Raw genomic sequence first — 17,854 nt, 5'->3', positions numbered from 1 at the left:
AAAAAAGAAAAAAAAAAGAAAAAAAAAAAGAAGGCCTGACGTGGACTATGCCACGTTAGATGGAGAGGGACACTTGAGGGACGAATGATCGCTGTGTAGAATTACTAGGGAGGGAAGGGTATTAGAAAGGTCAAGTTAAGCCATGATTAATTTAATTAGGATTTACGTATTTAGTCTATGGCTAGCCTAACTAATTTTTATTGGTTTAGGTGTTTAACAATACTAGTCAACCTATTTAGCGACAATATTGAGGTAAGTTAGATTCCTTACCCCTTCTCAATTATTATTTTGTTGCATGTGTTCAAGTTAATGTTCTTTAGTGTTTATGGAAATGTTTATGTTATATTATTCCTATGTTTACATGGAATGAATGTGCTTTACATAAAAATGTATTTTCATAATAGACTTCTAAACTTGAAAAATTATTTCAAGTCACTCATTGGCTTTGGGTACAAAGTTTCTATTTTTAAAAAGCTTCCAAACTTGAAATTTTTCTAATTAGAGAAAGTTTTCCATTAAGGAAATATTTAAGATGAGATAAGCTAGGAGAAAAAATCCTCCTACACATTGCCTAAGAGTTACAAATGACAATAAGATTATAGTTTTATAAGATAAGGGCATGTGTAGGTAGGAGCTATTTTGGCCAATAGATTCAAAGAAGAAACAACATGGTACCGGTGTTGAGATGGAAGCAATGCACCAAAGGACGTTAAAGGAATGTGTGGTCTATTACTTTTGCTAAGTTGAGTACACCCCGAGGTAATCAACAAGCTCAAAAGGCATATCTATGGCCACAAGTGTTGCCATGGTCACTAAGATCACAACCCTATCATATATACATGACGTAATAATGTGCAATAGGCCATATTAAAAGAAGATTATAAGTACTTTGTAGAAAGTAAAGAAGTTATTTCTTGCAAAGTGATTTCAATAAGAAATGTTTTTAGGAAAATGAATTTGACCCAATTATTTTCTTTGTTGGGAATTTAGTTTATTGAGCTTTTTTTGCTCACTCATTTTTGTTTTGTTTTAAGGTCATGGCTATGTGGTTAGAAGTTCATCCTCATGAAAAGTTTTTATTAAATAAGTGCCAAGTGCACAAGAAAAACATTTGCCTTATGTTATTTATTTATTCACAAATTTGACCCTCCATTTATGCATCAATTGAATTTTAATAAATGCTATCTTTTATCATGCATTTTATCTGAATTCATTTAGATTGCTCTGGTTGACCTTGTATGTCTTTGCGCTAAGTAGACAAACTTAGCCCTACAAAATAACAATAACAAAAAACCAAGCATCGATGGAGGAGTACGGGGCCAAGAGGGCGTGTGAAAGCCACGTGCCAACGCGTACGGGTCAAAAGGAGTCATGGGGGAAGAAAGGGGGATTGATGTGGAGCGGAGTAGACAAAGAAGGAAGCGGTAAGGGGTGTCGAAGAGGATTAGCCTAGAATCACATTTATTTTAAATACATATGAATTGTTCTCAAATGGAAAAAAAAAAAAAAAAAATAATAAAATAGAGAAAAGTATACATAATCTCTTCAAATTGTGTCAATGTCAGTACATTGACACAATTGATAGTTTGAGGACGAACATTGACAACTGAGTGGTAGTTTGAGGGAGAACATTAACATAATTGGTAGTTTGAGAGGACATTGATAATTAAGTGGTAGTTTGAGGGGATACATGTAATTTCCCTTTTCTTAAAAAAAAAAAAAAAAAAAAGTAAACAATTTTCGAAAAGTTTGTCCAAAATCGTTTCCTTTTTTTTTTTTTTTTTAAAAAAAAGTAAACAATTTTCGTATCCTTTTCTCTCGCACGTTCTCTGGCACACCAACGGGACACACCTCCGATCTCTAGCTCCCGATTCTCATCTCTCTCTCACCTCTCTCTCTCTCTCTCCATTTTCGCCGTTGCAGAAAAGCCCACACACCGTCGGTCCACAGGCAATCAGGTAAGCTTTTCTATTTTCTATTCTCGGTTTTTCTTTTGATTTCCTCTATATGTAATGCGCCGATCCGTTAGTGTGGCCCCACAGATCTGGTTTGGTTTTTTTTTTTTCTTTATCTTTGATCTTCTTTTTTTTTTTTTTTTTTTTTTTTTTTTTCTGGTTTTTAAGCTTAAAATTGTTCTCGAAGAGAACCACTTGTTCTTTTTTGGAACCTAAGCTTGTTTCCAAAGAGACCCACTTCAAAATTTCTTGCCAGAGCTGTTGGTGTCTCTCCATTTTTGCGTTTTTTCTGGTTCTTGCCAGATCTATTAGAGATGTTTTCTTATGGGTTATGTAACTTCAGCTAGATCTCAGCCTAATTTTCATCTAATAAGGATCTATGATTGAAATGCGGGGTATCCATTTTGAGAAACTGTTGCTTTTCTTTTTGATAAGTAGAAACTGTTGCTTCTCATATTGGATTGAAATCTAATATGTAATTTCGCTGATTAAATTTTGTGTACTGATGCTGCCACTTCATTTTCTACTAAGCCATTTTTTTCATTCGTAATAGTAAAGTCAAATAGCATATATTCTTGTTTTATATTTTTAGTGGTTTTAAGGTCCTTAGTAATGAAGAATCGATAACTCAAAATGGGTTCAACTGGCTCTAAGTATGATTATTGATTCATAGGCTATTTTTTTCATTTCTTCCGTTTGATTATTGATTCAAGGGATCAGTCTAGGGTAAATAGGTTAAAGTAGTTCTACTTATGATTTTTGCAAATTGTGGCATTGTTGATTGATTGCTTTGTTTCATTAGAAAGATGTCCATGTAGGGTGAGACGTTGTGAAATTTAGGGTCCGTTTGGGTTTGCGATTTAAAATCAAAAATTTTAAAATGTACGATTTAGAAAAAGTAATTTTTAAAAACGCAGTTAAGCGTTTGGCAAAATCACAATTTAGCCTTTAAAATCGCAAATTAGCCTTTAAAATTCTGCGTTTTCAAAAAATCACTATCTTACCTGCGATTTGAAAAAGCAGATTTTGTGTTTTCAAATCGCAATTTTTAAAAACGTAGTTCCCAAATGATTAATGTCCTGCGATTTAGTTTAAAATCGCACTTATTGTCTACGAAATCGCAATCCCAAACGCACCCTTAGTATATAAATAGAAACAATAGTTAGGTTTGCTTTGGTATTGGAATTTATGCTAGATACAATACCATCAATGGAACGATGTGCTTCTATCAGATTCCCTGAAAGCCTCGAAGTTGGTTGCCGACTTGGCTGTTAATAAGGTTGCGGTTGCAGAGCCTCCAACAAAGAAGGTTGCAGAGTCTCCAGTGAAGACGGGCATTCTTAGAAAGGGGTTTCTTAACCCTCGCCCAAAGATGCCAGCTACTCCCGCTTCGCCTCGGAAGGTCTTCGATGTTGGGATGGTTGGGCCTTCCTCCCCTCCTAGAGGTTGTTCTATTTCTTCACCTGTTGAGGGTAATAGTTTCTCCCAATCTCGGAATTGGCCGATCGGTTTTGATCATAACGGGGAGATTGTGGTTTGGGAGGAGGACGTTGATCTTTGGGATGTTTCGCCTTTGGATTGGGCGTTAGAGGGCGCTTTTGGGGACGAGACATTGGCCATTCGGGATGCCATGGAAGAAGAATTTCAGCGTGACAAGATGATGTCGCGCCAAAAGTCTAAAGGCAAGAGGGAGCTTCTAAACCTGCATAGCTCTATCAACTATGGCGACACTAAATCTTCCGCTAGGCATAGGAAAGGAAAGGGCCTTATGTTGTAGAGTTGTGTGCCTTTGTGTGCTTGGGTGGGTTTGTGGGCCATTCATCGGGTTCGGTTTTTGCTTGGATTATTTTGAGGGGTGTTTCTCTTGGGTTTTTCTCGGGTTCTAGGGTTTTTTTTTCTTTTGGGTTTAGGGGGTCTTGTTGGGGGGTTTTTGGGGTTGGTTTGGGTGCTTTTAGGGTTTTTTTTGTATTCAGGGGTTACTATTGGGGGTTCTTTTATTTTGTGAAGGTTTCTATTATGCTTGTTAGGGGTTTTCTTGTGGGTTCTTTGTGGTTTTATTGGGTTTTTTATGTGGGCTAGCTGAGTTGCTTCTGTGTATACATCCTGTGTACTTGGGAGCGCCTTACGCTTTTTTAATGAAATTCTCTTACTTATCAAAAAAAAAAAAAAAATCAATGGACGGTTATGTTTGACACCATCTTGGACATTAAATGGTGTAGTTTTCTTTATTTATGGGAAAAAGTGTGGAAGAGTTCCGGATATTTAGAATTTCCAGTTGCCATTCTCTTTTTATAAATGTTTTGCATGTATTTACTATAAGAGTAGATTTGCGATTTTCTTTCTTTACAGTATGCATTCTTCTTCATGTTCTGTTTTTCTTATTTCTAATTCTATTTTTTCTTACATTGCTCGAAATTTAAGCGAGGGGCTTGTGAATTTTGCTTTTTACTGCAAAATGGGAGGTTTTTGGTGGAATTTTCTCTGTTTTGGAATATTCTTAACAAATTGGTTATGGATTTTGGGGGATTTCTAAATTTCTGCAATTAGAGTAAATGTAGATATTTTACCAGGATCTTATTATTAGGGCACGTTTGGTACGCTGAATGACTATTTCATTAGGAAAATGAATAGCTATTACTGGAAATGAAAGAATGTTGAATGAAATAGCTATTTTTATTTTTTAGTTTGGTGACAACACATATGCTTTCATTAGAATTATACCAAAATTACTAAAATATCCAAGAAATATATCTATATATAAAATAAAATAATAATAACAACAATCATGAAGAAAAAAGAAAGAAAAAAGGTAGAATTTTTTTATTGGTGGCCAACCACCCCAAGGGATGGCCGGCCACCATAGCAAAACCATAGATTAGACACGTATTCGCCTTTTGCTTTGGCCTTCAGGGTGGCTATCGCATTGGCATAACACGAATCTCTTTGTGACAGATATTGGTTCTTTTTTCCAAGCAAGCAGTAATCAATTAGAAGAAGCTAACGACACCAAATCTCTTGGAGGAAAGAGTGTCGATGCAGTGGTGAAGTCAGGGCAAAACAATTGCTCATTAGCCCCACGTATGATGGTTGCCCAACTTTTAAGGAATGCACCCACTGCGAGTCCCTCTGGGAGGGGCTCCGAGGGTGGTGCGACCACCCTGTGGTTCTGACAAGATGGCTGGCCAGCCCTTGGGGTTAGATGCTTTGTGATATATTAGAGCTAAGCTTGAGTTAACAATTTGGCCAACCAAATAATTTTCTTTAGCTTTACTACTGTCTCTGATGACAGCTGCTAATTTTTATTTTGGACTTCGTTTCCTTTTTTTTTCCCTCTCATTTTCTTAAAAGTTTGGTCTCTACCATTCTGGAAGATGGTTTTGAAGTATCTCAATACTTATCCATCCTTTTCTCGTGTTGGAATAGTTTCTGATTTTTCTTCATCTTGTTCCTGTTTCTGCTGTTTTAGTGTTTGCTGCTTGGAGCTGCTGCGTTTGTTTTTTCTTTTTCCTGTATTCGTAGAAGCCTTGGTTTATGTTTCTGTTATTTTTATCTTTGCTGCTTGGATCCGCTTAGTTTTTGTGCAGTCAAATGCTGAAAAATACCTTGCATAAATGTGATAATGTATCTACTGCCCTAGTTTTTGCAAAATTCCTTTTTTGTTTAATCATTAAAAAGTTCAATTTCGATATTAACACATATGCTTTTGAAGGCAAATGGCTTTGAGAGGTGTTTGGCAACTTCAAAAGCTGATTGTGAGCTATTCTGATTGGGGGGGAAGTAGTAGGGGCATCAGGTATGCCTTTTTAAGCCAATCATTTCCTATATATTTTTTTATTCTTGTTTTTTTTTGCTCATTCTAGTTAGGTGTTTCTTTTTCTATACTTCCTGTGTACTTAGGAGCGCCTTATGCTTTTAATGATATTTGTCGATTACTTATCAAAAAAATATTTTTTGATTCTTGAAAAATTTATTTCTCAAGATGTATTGACTGAACCAAAAGATGATGCTTGGCAGCTTGAGGATCCTTAAGCTTTTACTGCATAATCATTTGGAAGGGGATGCTGTAACTTGTTCTGTAACAATAAGATTGCTCAAAACTTTTGTTAGTGGATTGATCTATTGCCCTTGCTAGAAGAAGTTTATGGTGTGTTCCTTGCTTGCTTAAAAGCCATAAGTTCAAATGGATGATTGTAATGGACCACATTGTGTTTAATTATTATACATTAGAAGTTTTTACTAGAAACAAAGAGATTTGTGTGACAATTCTTGGTGACAGTAGGTGTGTACCTGTCAACCTTAATTATGTCGGATACATATACCTGCTCTGTTTTTGGTAGGGAAGGCTGTTTAAAAATATAGATTTATGCAATAGAAATTCAGCAACAACCACGATTTTCTTTTTCTTTTTTTTGGTCTTGGGAAGATAATTAAATCTACTTATTACCAGTGTGTTTAATGTAGGCAAAAAAAGGGGACCTAGGGTAGTTTGAAAGTTGGCCAAGGAAAATGGGCTGAGTATTGTTTGTTGCCAGTGGCAGCTTTGTGGATAGTCCCACTTTATGGTATTTCACAACTTATTGGGCTACAGGCAGGTTTTTCACAGTTGCTCTTTTCTCTTCTCTAGAATCATTAGTGCTTCAGTTGACCTTCTGATAAGAACATTTGGTTAGAATATGAAGTTCCTTTAGTTTCGCTTCTGCTATTTGCAGGTGGAAAAAAAATCCATGGACTTACAATGTCGAGTGGGGCGATAGTTATTCATCCCATGTAACTTCCTTATAATGTGACCATCATGAAGTTATCTTGGGATTGCAGATGCATGGGTTGCAAAGAACCTCCTTATATGCTTTGACGCTTTCTTTGAATTTTCTTGGAGTTATAAGTAGTACTTGGTTTTCAGGCTGTAAATTCACTAGCATATTCTTTTAGATCACCCCTTGGCACCTTCTCTCAATCTTCACTGCATTACGGTTTGTGAAGAGATAGTGATAATGATGGCATAATGGAGACAATACTTATTTACCCAATTTCCCAATTCCAGCCATTTTCCTTGCTTTTGTAGAGTTAATATTTAGTGATAGGGTAGTGAAGATTCATTTAAACTCCATGTACTTTGAAAGAGAAAGAAACTAGCTTGGGTTTTAGTGCCAAAAGTTGTGTCCCATCTGTTAATTATGCCCATCTCAACAAAGTTGCTAGTACCCCTGTTAATTTTGAAGGGTCTAGCTCTTTCCAGTGCCTTGACAAAGCATAACAGGTGTATCATTTGTTTCAGGTAGTGGAGATCAATAATTGAATGCATTACGTGATTCTTTTTTATTTATTTTTTGTTTGTTTGTTTTAGTAGGCTGGGTTGGTTATGCAAGTTCTGCAAACTATTGGTGGAAGCATGGTTTACTAGTATAATTGCTTTCTTACTGACTATTCTTTGAAGTTGGTTAGATATTTTTGCTGACTACTCTTTGGTCAACCTCTCTGAATAATGCTCTGCTACAAGCACACCACTGAGAACTATAGTAATGCCTAGAATCTGAGATGAGTCGTTGGTTAAGATCTCCCTGAAGATAAAACTGGACGTTTGACTTAGTTCATTTAATCAGATGAAACTGGATGCTGAACATGGTCTACTTTTTGACTTTTATATGGCATTATTGTAGTCTCAAATTGGGGTTTTTTTAATTGTTTCATATATATTATAAATCTGACATGCTTGAGAAGATGTAGGTTTTAACACAACCCCACGTCTTGCAGTTAGAGGTCCCCTTAGTATTAGTCTTCCCAGGGGTTGATCAATCTTTTGTTGTGTAATATATTCAGTCCAACTTGTCAAGACCTATGTTATTTTGAGAGCACTGGATACATATTATATGTAGTGTTTCCCTTCCATTTTCTTGTTTAATGATTAACAATGAAGCAAATCGATTTGGCAGGGCGTTTATGGAGTTGCACCTACCAGCATTTAAAGAGAAAAATCCTCAGCTAGAAGTTGTTGATGAACTCATTCGTGGTCAGCATCCGCATTTGAAAGGCTTTTACCGTAAGACTCCCTCTCTCTGTGCATTTACTGCAAAATGTTTTTGTAAAGTTCAAGGAAGGATTTATTTTGCCGAATGCACAGGGAACAAAAACCAACGGACGATATGTGTGAAGAATATGGATCCAGAAGAGATACTTCTACATGCAACCAGGCTAAGGAATGCGTTGGGAAGAAAGGTGGTGAAATTGAAGACAAGACACGTAACCAAACATCCTAGCGTTCAGGGCACATGGACAACGGATGTGAAATTTTGAGGCACAAGAAACTGCTCCATGAGGATCTTCTCTATTGGTGTGTTCTAGTAATTCTGTTAAGTAGTCTAGCTTAATGATCATGATCAGTTGTGGAATATGGCTAATTCCCCACTTTTGTTTTGCGCTGAATAATGACATGCAGTTGGGTAATTCAGGTTCCTCGTGATCCTTCCATGCTACTCACAAGGTTGGGAATAATCTGAGAAAATAATGGTTTTTGCTTCCCGTGAATGCATCAGGATTCTCTCAAGTTGATTTTCAACAAAATAGGTATAAAGGACCGGCTCCTCTCCAGTTCTTCTCAATTGGAGATGATCCTGGTCCTCTGTGAATAGGGTAACCTATAAGAATATTCTCAATGGCTTAGCTGTATTTCTATTTAAAATAGCTTATTAAAGCTTACTTATTCTCCGTTAGTTAATCACTTTTCAAAGTCTACGTCCAACAGCTTATCTAAATCTCTTCTCTATTTTATTGAAATAATCTTTTTTTCTTTTTTTTTTTTTTAGTTAAAAACATGTCTCTATCGAAAACACCACCACAATGCTCTCCACCATGTCCCCATCTCAAGAATGACTCTAGCCCGCTGGACGCCCAGTTGAACCCATCAGCTCCGGCGAGCAAGTGGGCAAGCAAAGGGAGGTCAGAACCCATAAAATGCCCTTTTATGCAGAGAGACAACGATGAGCAGCTTGAGATAGGGACAGAAACAACAGCTTCTATGGAAAGCTTAGGAAAAGAGAAAAATATTAAAGGGGGGAGAGAGAGAAATCCACTAAAAAAATTATGGGTTGGTGAACGGTGTCAAATTACATGTAGAGTGATACTGTTCACCAGCGCTTGAAAAAAGTTTTTTTTTTTTTTTTTTTACAAAAAAAAAGAAAAAAAAGAAAAAAAAAACTGCATAATGGTTGAAAATTGTCTTTGTTGAAATGGTTAGCTATTTTAGCTAGAGGCAAAATGGCTAAGAGCATGTTTATCTACCTTTTATATATATATTCTCAAATGACTATTTAAACTTAGTTTTTCTACTTTAGCTAACCACTTTTTAAAACATTTATCCAACAGATTATTTAAATCTTTTCTCTATTTATTAAAATAATCGTTTTACTTTTTCTTTTTCTTTTTTTAATTTTATTTATGGAGACCAATTACTTTGACAAAAAAAACATGATCCAGAATAAGCAATCTACCCCCTTTTAATTTCCCATCCTTCGCTTGCTTTGGCTTGAGCCTCTTGATCAAAACCATATAATTAGCTTAGCATGTACAAGTTTTCACTTTTATTTGAGACTCAAAATGGTAGACAAGGTGAAATTTTCACTTCCATGGTTCGTCTCCCAGTTTTATTCTAGGAAGAATAAGACCACAAGAATCTTCATTCTCTCTGAATAGAGTTTGCAGCAGAAGACTTTCACTTACAACAGAATATAGCAATTTAAAAAACCACAATCAAAATAAGGATAGTCAAAGTGAAACTTGAAACATTATAACATAGATAGCTGAATCTACCAAAGTACAGTCAAAAGACCGGTCATCAAATATAATACAATATCCACCAAAATCTAAGAATCAAAACATAACATCAAAAGTAAAGTATTACACTTAAGAAAATAAAGCATGATATCAATCATATCCCGATGGGTATCACCATCGCGGCTCCACACCCCAGCTAACCAAACGAGATTTAGCTCCTCAAAAATTATCATGAGCACTCCCTCCAAAAGGACCAAGTGCCTCTCTGGAGTTGTCATCTACGAAATTAGCTATAAAACAATATATGTTTCATAGGTGAAAAAGATACAAATGTATGTCCACGACATAGTGAGTAATACTACAAATGATGAATACGTTATCATATGGTGAACTCAGATATTTAAGATATAAATCACATGCATCAAGCTACAGTTATAACTTCGCATTTCATAAGATGGTCATGGATGAAATATAGATATAGTAGATGCTTATAACAAAGTAATCATGTAATAGTTCTACAGCATATAGTCTACCCAGGATATTAACCATTTCCAGGCAGGGTTGATGTTGTCTTGAGGAACCTGTAATACAACACCGGTGCCCCGGATATGTACGCATACCTTCATATACTAGCAGCCTGACCGAGTTTGACTTCGGGTGGTTCACGCTACTAGCAAAGCCATAATCGTGATTCCCATTTAAGCATGGTGCGCCGATCACAAAAAAAAGCTATTGGATCCAAGGCCTATTATAACATAATCATAAACTTTTGACCATAAGGTTAACTTGTATAATATAGCAAGCCCATGCCCATTATCCCACACGTACCGATGCACCATGTCATACAATGCAATTTAATATGCACAGTAATTTATATACATGCTTTTATAAATTCATTCATTTCATTATCTAACACAAAAGGACAAAATTATGCATCCTTCAATGAATTGTTAGTCAATATTGGCTACGTAAGCCTCCCATTGATTACGGTTGTGATTATTTTTTTCTAAACACAACCGAATTGAAGCCAGAGAAAAGCTTTTGCAAGAAATTTATTTATTTTTATCGCGACCAATTACTTCGATAAAAAAACATGATCCAGCATAAGCAATATACCCCCTTTCAATTTCCCATCTTTCTCTTGCTTTCCCTCGAGCCTCTTGATCAAAACCATATGATTAGCTCAGCAGGTACAAGTTTTCACTTTTACTTGAGACTCTGAATGTAGACAAGATGAAATTTTCACTACCAATCATTTTTCTCTGTTTCACGACACCTAAACTATAACGCCTAAGTGAAATTAATTAACTGGTAGTTAACTCCATGGTTCGTCTCACAGCTTTATTCTAAAAAGAATAAGACCACAAGGATCTTCATTCTCTCCAAATAGAGTCTGCAACAGAAAACTTTCACTTACAACAGAAGATAGCAATTTAAAAAACCACAATCAAAATAAGGATAGTCAGTGTGAAACTTGAAACGTCATAATATAGATAGCTGAATCTACCAAAGTACGGTCAAAAGACCGGTCATCAAATATAATACAATATTCAGAACCAAAATCTAAGAATCAAAACATAACATCAAAAGTCAAGTACTACACTTAAGAAGATAAAACATAAACATGATATCAATCATATCTCGGTGGGTATCACCATCGTGGCTCCACATCCCAGCTAACCAAACGAGATTTAGCTCCTCAAAAATTACCGTAAGCACTCACTCCAAAAGGACCAAGTGCCTTTTTGGAGTTGTCATATACGAAATTATCTATAAAACAATATATATTTAATAGTAAAAAAGATACAAGTGTATGTTCACGATATAGTGAGTAACAATACACATGATGTACACGTTATCATAAGGTGAACTCAGATGTTTAAGATATAAATCACATGCATCAAGCTACAGTTATAACTTCCCATTTCATAAGTTGGTCATGGATGCAATATAGCTATAGTAGATGCTTATAACAAAGTAATCATGTAATAATTCTACAACATATGGTCTACCCAAGATATTAACTATTTTCCCGGCAGGGTTGACGCTATCTTGAGGAACCTGTAATACAACATTGATGCCCCAGATATGTACACATACATTCATATACTAGCAGCACTGAATCTGATTTCGGGTGGCCCACGCTACTAGTAAAGTCGTAACCGTGACCTCCATTTAAGCAAGAAGCACCGGTCACAAAAAAAAAAAAAAAAAAAAAACCATAGGATCTAAGGCCCATTATAACATAATCATAAACTTTTTGATTATAGGGTAACTTGTATAATATAGTAAGCCCATGCCCATTATCCCACACGTACCGGTGCACCATGTCATACAATGCAATTTAATATGCACAGTATTTTATATGCATACTTTTATAAATTCATTCATTTCATTATCTCGTTAATCACACTCATTTTCACAAAAATAGAGTTTACAGTAATAAAAAAATATATTTCATGTGAGTTGTAAACATGGATATTTGGTACACAAAATAATCACATAACAAATATTGATATGAGTTTTTACTCACTTGTGTCGTAGGATGTTTCCACAAAATTGTCTCGAGTCTTTTCTACCTCAAAATCTATGAAAAACTTATCATTAGTCCTAATCCCGAGTTAAAACTAATTCTAGGCTATAACAAGTTCAAAATAGGTATTCTTCCTGACCCACGAACGTTTAGGACACAAGGATCGAACTTTCGGGATACAATGCTCGAACATTCTAAACATGAACGTTCATTTGAAGCACGAGGATCAAATGTTCGGCTAGGGGGATCGAACATTCGTTCTTGGCAGAAACTTATTTTTGAACCAAAACTTAAGCAAAATACTTCTAGCAGAACCTGGGGTATTAACAATACTTCTAATACGATCCTAAGCTATAACAACATATCAAGTAAGAATTACAACGCCTAAAACATCAAAATGATAATCCTAATACTAAAAAAGCATTAAGACCATTATAACGATTAGGGAATTAAACCTATGATTAAAAGCTATAAAGACAAAGCGACAAGATAACAACTATGTATAAAAAGAACAAGTTTAAGCTAAGAGGATTTGTAGCGCCCCAGATTCTAAACCTTAGAATTGAACGTCTTAAATTACTTGATCACCGAATAGGCCAAAACTAAAAACCTAATAGCTTCTGAGTCCTACCCTAACTAGGATTCACATGTCTATTTAAAAGAGCCTTGTATATAAGAGCTCAAACTCTTTGGTTACAAAATCAGAATTGAAGAGATCCTAGAAGACTTGAGAGCAAACCTGAACCTCCGAAAATTGTTCTTGAAGTTCCACTGACCATGGTATGTGATTTCTTCAAGAATACATATGTTGTTTTTATGCTTTGAAAAAACTACTGCTATGTTTATCATGGAGCACGTCCCTTGAGAATTTTTCACTGCTTTTGATGTGATTAGTTCACATATATGTTCCTAACAACAACCAGAAGCCTTAATGGCATATTTTGTTAAATGTTACGAAAACATTTTAACTAACAAAGATTACCAAAACATGGCACATTCAAAAAATATATATATTTAACATAATAAAAGTCACAAATTCACAGAATCGCAATCATAAGCTTTAATGATTATTATCAAAAACCTTATGAAAATATTTAACCAACAAACATTTTTCTAAAAATTATCTATATTTGCTTGATGCAATAGATATTATGTCGATGGGTGCAACATTGGTGTTGCTAAGTGTCTTCATATTTGGTATAGCTAAAAATTATTAATTAATGAAAATTTTTTGAGACCAATGAAAAATTATTTTCAAAGAAGTGAAAGACGATTTTTGCTTTAACGAAGAGTAAACCATTTTCTAAACCGAGTCTTTGCTACTCCCCATCTCTCCTCTCTTAACCAAAGACTTAAAAAAATTATTTTTTAAGGTCTCAACTAAATAATAAAAAATTAATTAATTTTTCTAAAAGAAAATAAATTTAGAAAAAAATTTTATACTCAAGATAAACATAACCTTAAATTTTAAATCCAAAAGTATATATCTTTTTTTATGAATAAATAGAAGAAAAAACAAACATATATGTCACACAACCATGCAAAAAAAAAAAAAACTCATTAGTCTTGTGGGTCTGCAGCACAACATTGGGCTAGAGTTTTTGTAAGGATTCATGGTTCTTCAAGCAGTAGATGGTCTCTTTGGTTTTATTTTCGTTAAGGAGAATAGTACAAATACATCTCCTATTAGGGGCGGAGTCAGGGGGTCGAGAGGGGGCACTTGCCCCCTAGTGGCTGACCTAGATAATTGTGGTTGGAGGGGCCATGGCTAGGGGTACTATAAGATATTCTGGCTCCGTCATTGTCTTGATCTACTCATCTTATTTTTAAATTCACCATTGAATTTATTGGACAAAAAGTTCAATAGTAGATTTGAAACTTGTTTGTATGAAGATGATCGGTAATAGATGATTAAGGAGTAAATGTCTAACTTGTCCCTTTGGTTAATAAATCATGAGACGTACACTACTAGCTAGTTTGACTATTTTATTTTGGTTTTGATAAGAAGAAAAATGGAGGAATTTTACTAATTGGTAGAGGTTTCTTACTTCCAATACATACAAGTCTCTTTAAAACTCATTAAAAAAAAACTTATTACCAATAATTTGGAAAATTGCTGAATAGAATTCATTTCTTCTATTTTCCATTTTTTTAAAAAAAAAAATAAAAAAAAATAAAATTCAAAAATACAAATCAATCAATTGATTTCGGTTTCAATTTCAAATGGGGCCTTTATTAAAGGCGACTCATTTCTTTTTTTTGAAATAGAATAACTTTTTTTAGTTGGAAGCCTCGCAAAATCTAACACAAAGGACCAATTATGCGTCTTTCATTGAATTGCTAGTCAATATTGGCTGCGTAAGCCTCCCATTGATTGCGGGGTTGTGTTATTTTTTTTCTAAAAGCAACCGAATTGAAGCTGGAGAAAAACTTATGCAAGAAATTTACGAAGATCGAGATCACAGTGGAAAAGTTGGAATTGTTTAAATAAAATTCAGAGGATCCTTGAAGATCCTGTTGAACTGCCAAAATGAAAGCTGAATCTGCTAGAAAAATAAAGAAATTAATAAAAGCGAAATAAAAACTGTACGTATGGAAATCATTCAACTCTTCAACAACTGAGAAGAAGAACAGAAGAAAAAGTTACTGTCAAATTTTAAAATATAAATATAATTTTTTTATTAAATATTTAAAAATCATTCGCCTATTAACATGCAAGAGGTGTAGACAGAAAATATGCGTAAAAAGATGCTTTGATGTGTGCGCGCGTAAAGCATATATATATATATAAAGATTGTAGCCGACAAATTTGACGAAGACAATTAGACAAATGCAAAGAAAATATAGGAGGAGATGCTCCAAATTTATATATATATATATATATATATCTATTCTGAGAGAAGTCGTGAGAAAAGACCAAACACCATCGACCACAGAGAATTGATTGAGGAAAGATGTCGGAATCTCATCCGATGAACGGCGGAGACGGCACTTACAGTTACACCAAAAACTCCTACTTACAGGTTTCTTCAACTCTACCTATTTTTTACTGTTTCCTCCGTTGCATGATCCTACTCTTTTCTTTTCTTTTTTTTTCTTTTAAAAAAAAAAAAAAAAATCATTTGGTAATAAAATATTTACCAGCCAAATAACGTGCATGCTAAGAGATCACTAGGGCTGGAATTGAAACGTTGGTATGATCGATTTCAGTACATCAAAACTCAGCTGTTGCTTGCAGCTATAATTTCTTTTTCTTTTTTTTTTTCTGGTTAAAAAAATGACAAAATATTCCAACCCAAATTGTAACAAATATATGGATAAGGATTTCCAAGAAATTGTAAATTCTCAAATTATGTGAATTTAGTCTGTTTCTTGCATCAAACGACATGAAAAATGCTATATATTAAAAATGTAATATGTTAACGATTAATGAGAATTAAGTATATTTTTATCAGGTTGTGTAGTGATTTGAGTCGTAAAAAAGCTTTGAACAAAAAATTGTCTTTTAGTTTACTGAAGAAGAAGGGTTTCTTTAAAAGTGAAGAAAAAGTTCTTTGGAAGGATTTTTTTTTGGATGCCTCGGTAGCATGCTGCATTTTTATTAAGAATCATTTTCAAGCTGTTTGATGTAAGGAACGGCTTGAATTTAAATAATTTGAAAATCTACAATTTCAAAGGAATTGTAATGGCCGGTTCCCAATACCAAAAATAGCCGTATAGTTTAAATTTATTATGTATTATATATTTTCCTGGCAAATATCCTCGGAAACATGTATGCTTGCTTGAGTCTGTGTGATTAAGATGTATATGATGCATAAATGAGCTTATATGTGAAGGGAAGTGTTATGATATAAATTATTAAATTTATCATTTTCTTATCAGCTTAAGTTTTTCAGATAAGTGATAATTTTATGATGGTAATTTTATAGATGCCATTTTCCTTTCATGATATGAACAAACCAATCTTCTTGGCCTTCATCATAGCCTAGACCATACCAGTAATGGCTATGGCTATGAGCCAATAAAGATGGTAATGACGAAGGTGAGAACAGGAAGGAGAAAATTGACATCCTTAACTTATGTACAGAAAGCAGCTACAAATAATGCCAAGGCAATGATGGATGATGCAATTGCAGAGAAGCTTGATGTTACTTCAGATCGCACATTTCGAATTGCAGATTTGGGATGTTCAGTTGGACCAAACACTTTGTTTGTGGTGCAGAATATAATAGATGCTGTTCAACACAAATACCAATTATCCGAATTCCAAGTGTTTTTCAATGACCATGCCTCCAATGATTTCAACACCCTCTTTGCCTCTCTCCCACCCAAGAGGCCATACTTTGCAGCCGGCGTGCCGGGGTCTTTCCACGGCCGGTTATTCCCGGAATCCTCCCTGCACTTTGTGCATTCATCATATGCACTCCAATGGCTGTCCAAGGTGCCAGAAGAGTTGCTGAACAAGAAGTCTGCATCATGGAACAAAGGGAGGGTTCACTACACAAGTGCCCCAGATGAAGTAGCTCATGCTTATGCAGCCCAATTTGCTGAGGACATGACAATGTTTTTAGATGCTAGAGCTAAAGAGGTTGCGGTGGGGGGACTCATGGTGCTTCTCATGCCAGCCACCCCAAATGGGATCCCTCATTCTAGTGCACCATCAGGATTGATGTTTGATCTCCTGGGGTTTAGCTTGATGGATATGGCCAAGGAGGTATTACTTTTTTGCACTGGGAGCTTTTTAAGTGAAACATTTCAATGCAACTAAATTTATATATTGAACCTTAAAAATATCCAAAATTATATTGAAATAAAATCCATTTCATTATTTGATTATTCGCCTTGCCCTTTCCATTTTATTTTTTTTGTTTGGTTGTTGCAGGGATTAATAAGTGAAGCTCAGGTGGACTCCTTCAACTTGCCTTTGTATGCTCCCTCGCCCAAGGAGATGACAGAGCTTGTGAAAAGAAATGGGTTTTTCAGCATCGAGAGAATGGAGATGACAACCCCTCTATCAAGCATTGATGGCCCAATCAGTGGGCAGGCATGCACGATGCACTTGAGAGCTGGCCTGGAGGGCATAATCAGCAAACATTTTGGAGTTGAGATTATCGATCAACTGTTTCATCGATTCCATAAGAAAACTGAAGAGTTTTCCGCCCCACTGGAGTCTTCATCCAAAGAAAAAACTCAGATCTTTGTTGCTTTAAAACACCTATGATGTTTCGTCCATTGAAGCAAACATAATTTGCTTGTGTTTTTCCTTTTTGCAACGCTAGTTATGTTAATGTCTAAAGAAACTTAAATCATAAGCTGCTAATGTTATTAAGTCAAATTCAGGTGAATTTTAATTCAATCACTTCACTTTTTGTTTCAAAGACATGTCAGGCAATGTGAATTCCAACTCAATTCATACCCTTGTTAGTTCAAACATCATCAATGGGCCATAGGGTGCATGCTTGTTTCAAGTTTGAGTTCAAATGACAAACAGAGAAATTTAGAAACAAGTTGGCACATTTGTGCTCTTAAGTAAGGGTAATGATCATTTTGTGCTCATAATCTTCGGTACTACGATTTTGCATACCAAAAGTACGATTTT

General features: G+C 35.1%; 2 protein-coding genes across 7 annotated transcripts; both read left to right on the top strand.

Annotated features, from left to right (window-relative positions):
• The first annotated feature begins 1,790 nt into the window (after window positions 1-1,790).
• On the top strand, window positions 1,791-8,471 carry LOC133877479 (large ribosomal subunit protein mL43-like). 6 transcript variants are annotated; one of them, XM_062315842.1, is made up of 4 exons: window positions 1,792-1,958; window positions 5,665-5,748; window positions 7,886-7,992; window positions 8,074-8,471. In XM_062315842.1, exons 2-4 carry the CDS (start codon window positions 5,669-5,671, stop codon window positions 8,244-8,246), a joined length of 360 nt encoding a protein of 119 aa, XP_062171826.1. In that variant the 5' UTR covers window positions 1,792-1,958; window positions 5,665-5,668; the 3' UTR covers window positions 8,247-8,471. The 6 variants fall into 6 exon arrangements, with proteins under 6 accessions (XP_062171808.1, XP_062171826.1, XP_062171817.1 ...); XM_062315807.1 differs by lacking the exon at window positions 1,792-1,958 and adding an exon at window positions 4,802-5,149 and having other exon boundaries at window positions 7,886-8,283; window positions 8,389-8,471; XM_062315815.1 differs by lacking the exon at window positions 1,792-1,958 and adding an exon at window positions 4,924-5,149.
• Window positions 8,472-15,109: 6,638 nt separating this feature from the next.
• On the top strand, window positions 15,110-17,633 carry LOC133877471 (loganic acid O-methyltransferase-like). Its single transcript, XM_062315787.1, has 3 exons — window positions 15,110-15,278; window positions 16,343-16,969; window positions 17,138-17,633. The coding sequence occupies exons 1-3, from the start codon at window positions 15,210-15,212 to the stop codon at window positions 17,474-17,476; spliced, it is 1,035 nt and encodes a 344-aa protein (XP_062171771.1). The 5' UTR covers window positions 15,110-15,209; the 3' UTR covers window positions 17,477-17,633.
• The last annotated feature ends 221 nt before the right edge of the window (window positions 17,634-17,854 follow it).

The sequence above is a fragment of the Alnus glutinosa genome, chromosome 1, assembly GCF_958979055.1.
Source record: "Alnus glutinosa chromosome 1, dhAlnGlut1.1, whole genome shotgun sequence".
NCBI lineage: Eukaryota > Viridiplantae > Streptophyta > Magnoliopsida > Fagales > Betulaceae > Alnus > Alnus glutinosa.
Note: the sequence above shows the minus strand (reverse complement) of the source record. Positions and strands in the feature narration are given on the sequence as shown.

Bases quoted from the DNA above. Each gene is read 5' to 3' on its own strand.
- LOC133877479 (XM_062315807.1), top strand. From the start codon at position 5,061: ATGCACCCACTGCGAGTCCCTCTGGGAGGGGCTCCGAGGGTGGTGCGA. The intron at 5,150-5,664 runs GTTAGATGCTTT...ATGCTTTTGAAG, and splicing joins ATGGCTGGCCAGCCCTTGGG to GCAAATGGCTTTGAGAGGTG. The intron at 5,749-7,885 runs GTATGCCTTTTT...TCGATTTGGCAG, and splicing joins GGAAGTAGTAGGGGCATCAG to GGCGTTTATGGAGTTGCACC.
- LOC133877471 (XM_062315787.1), top strand. From the start codon at position 15,210: ATGTCGGAATCTCATCCGATGAACGGCGGAGACGGCACTTACAGTTAC. The intron at 15,279-16,342 runs GTTTCTTCAACT...ACTTATGTACAG, and splicing joins CCAAAAACTCCTACTTACAG to AAAGCAGCTACAAATAATGC. The intron at 16,970-17,137 runs GTATTACTTTTT...TGGTTGTTGCAG, and splicing joins TGATGGATATGGCCAAGGAG to GGATTAATAAGTGAAGCTCA.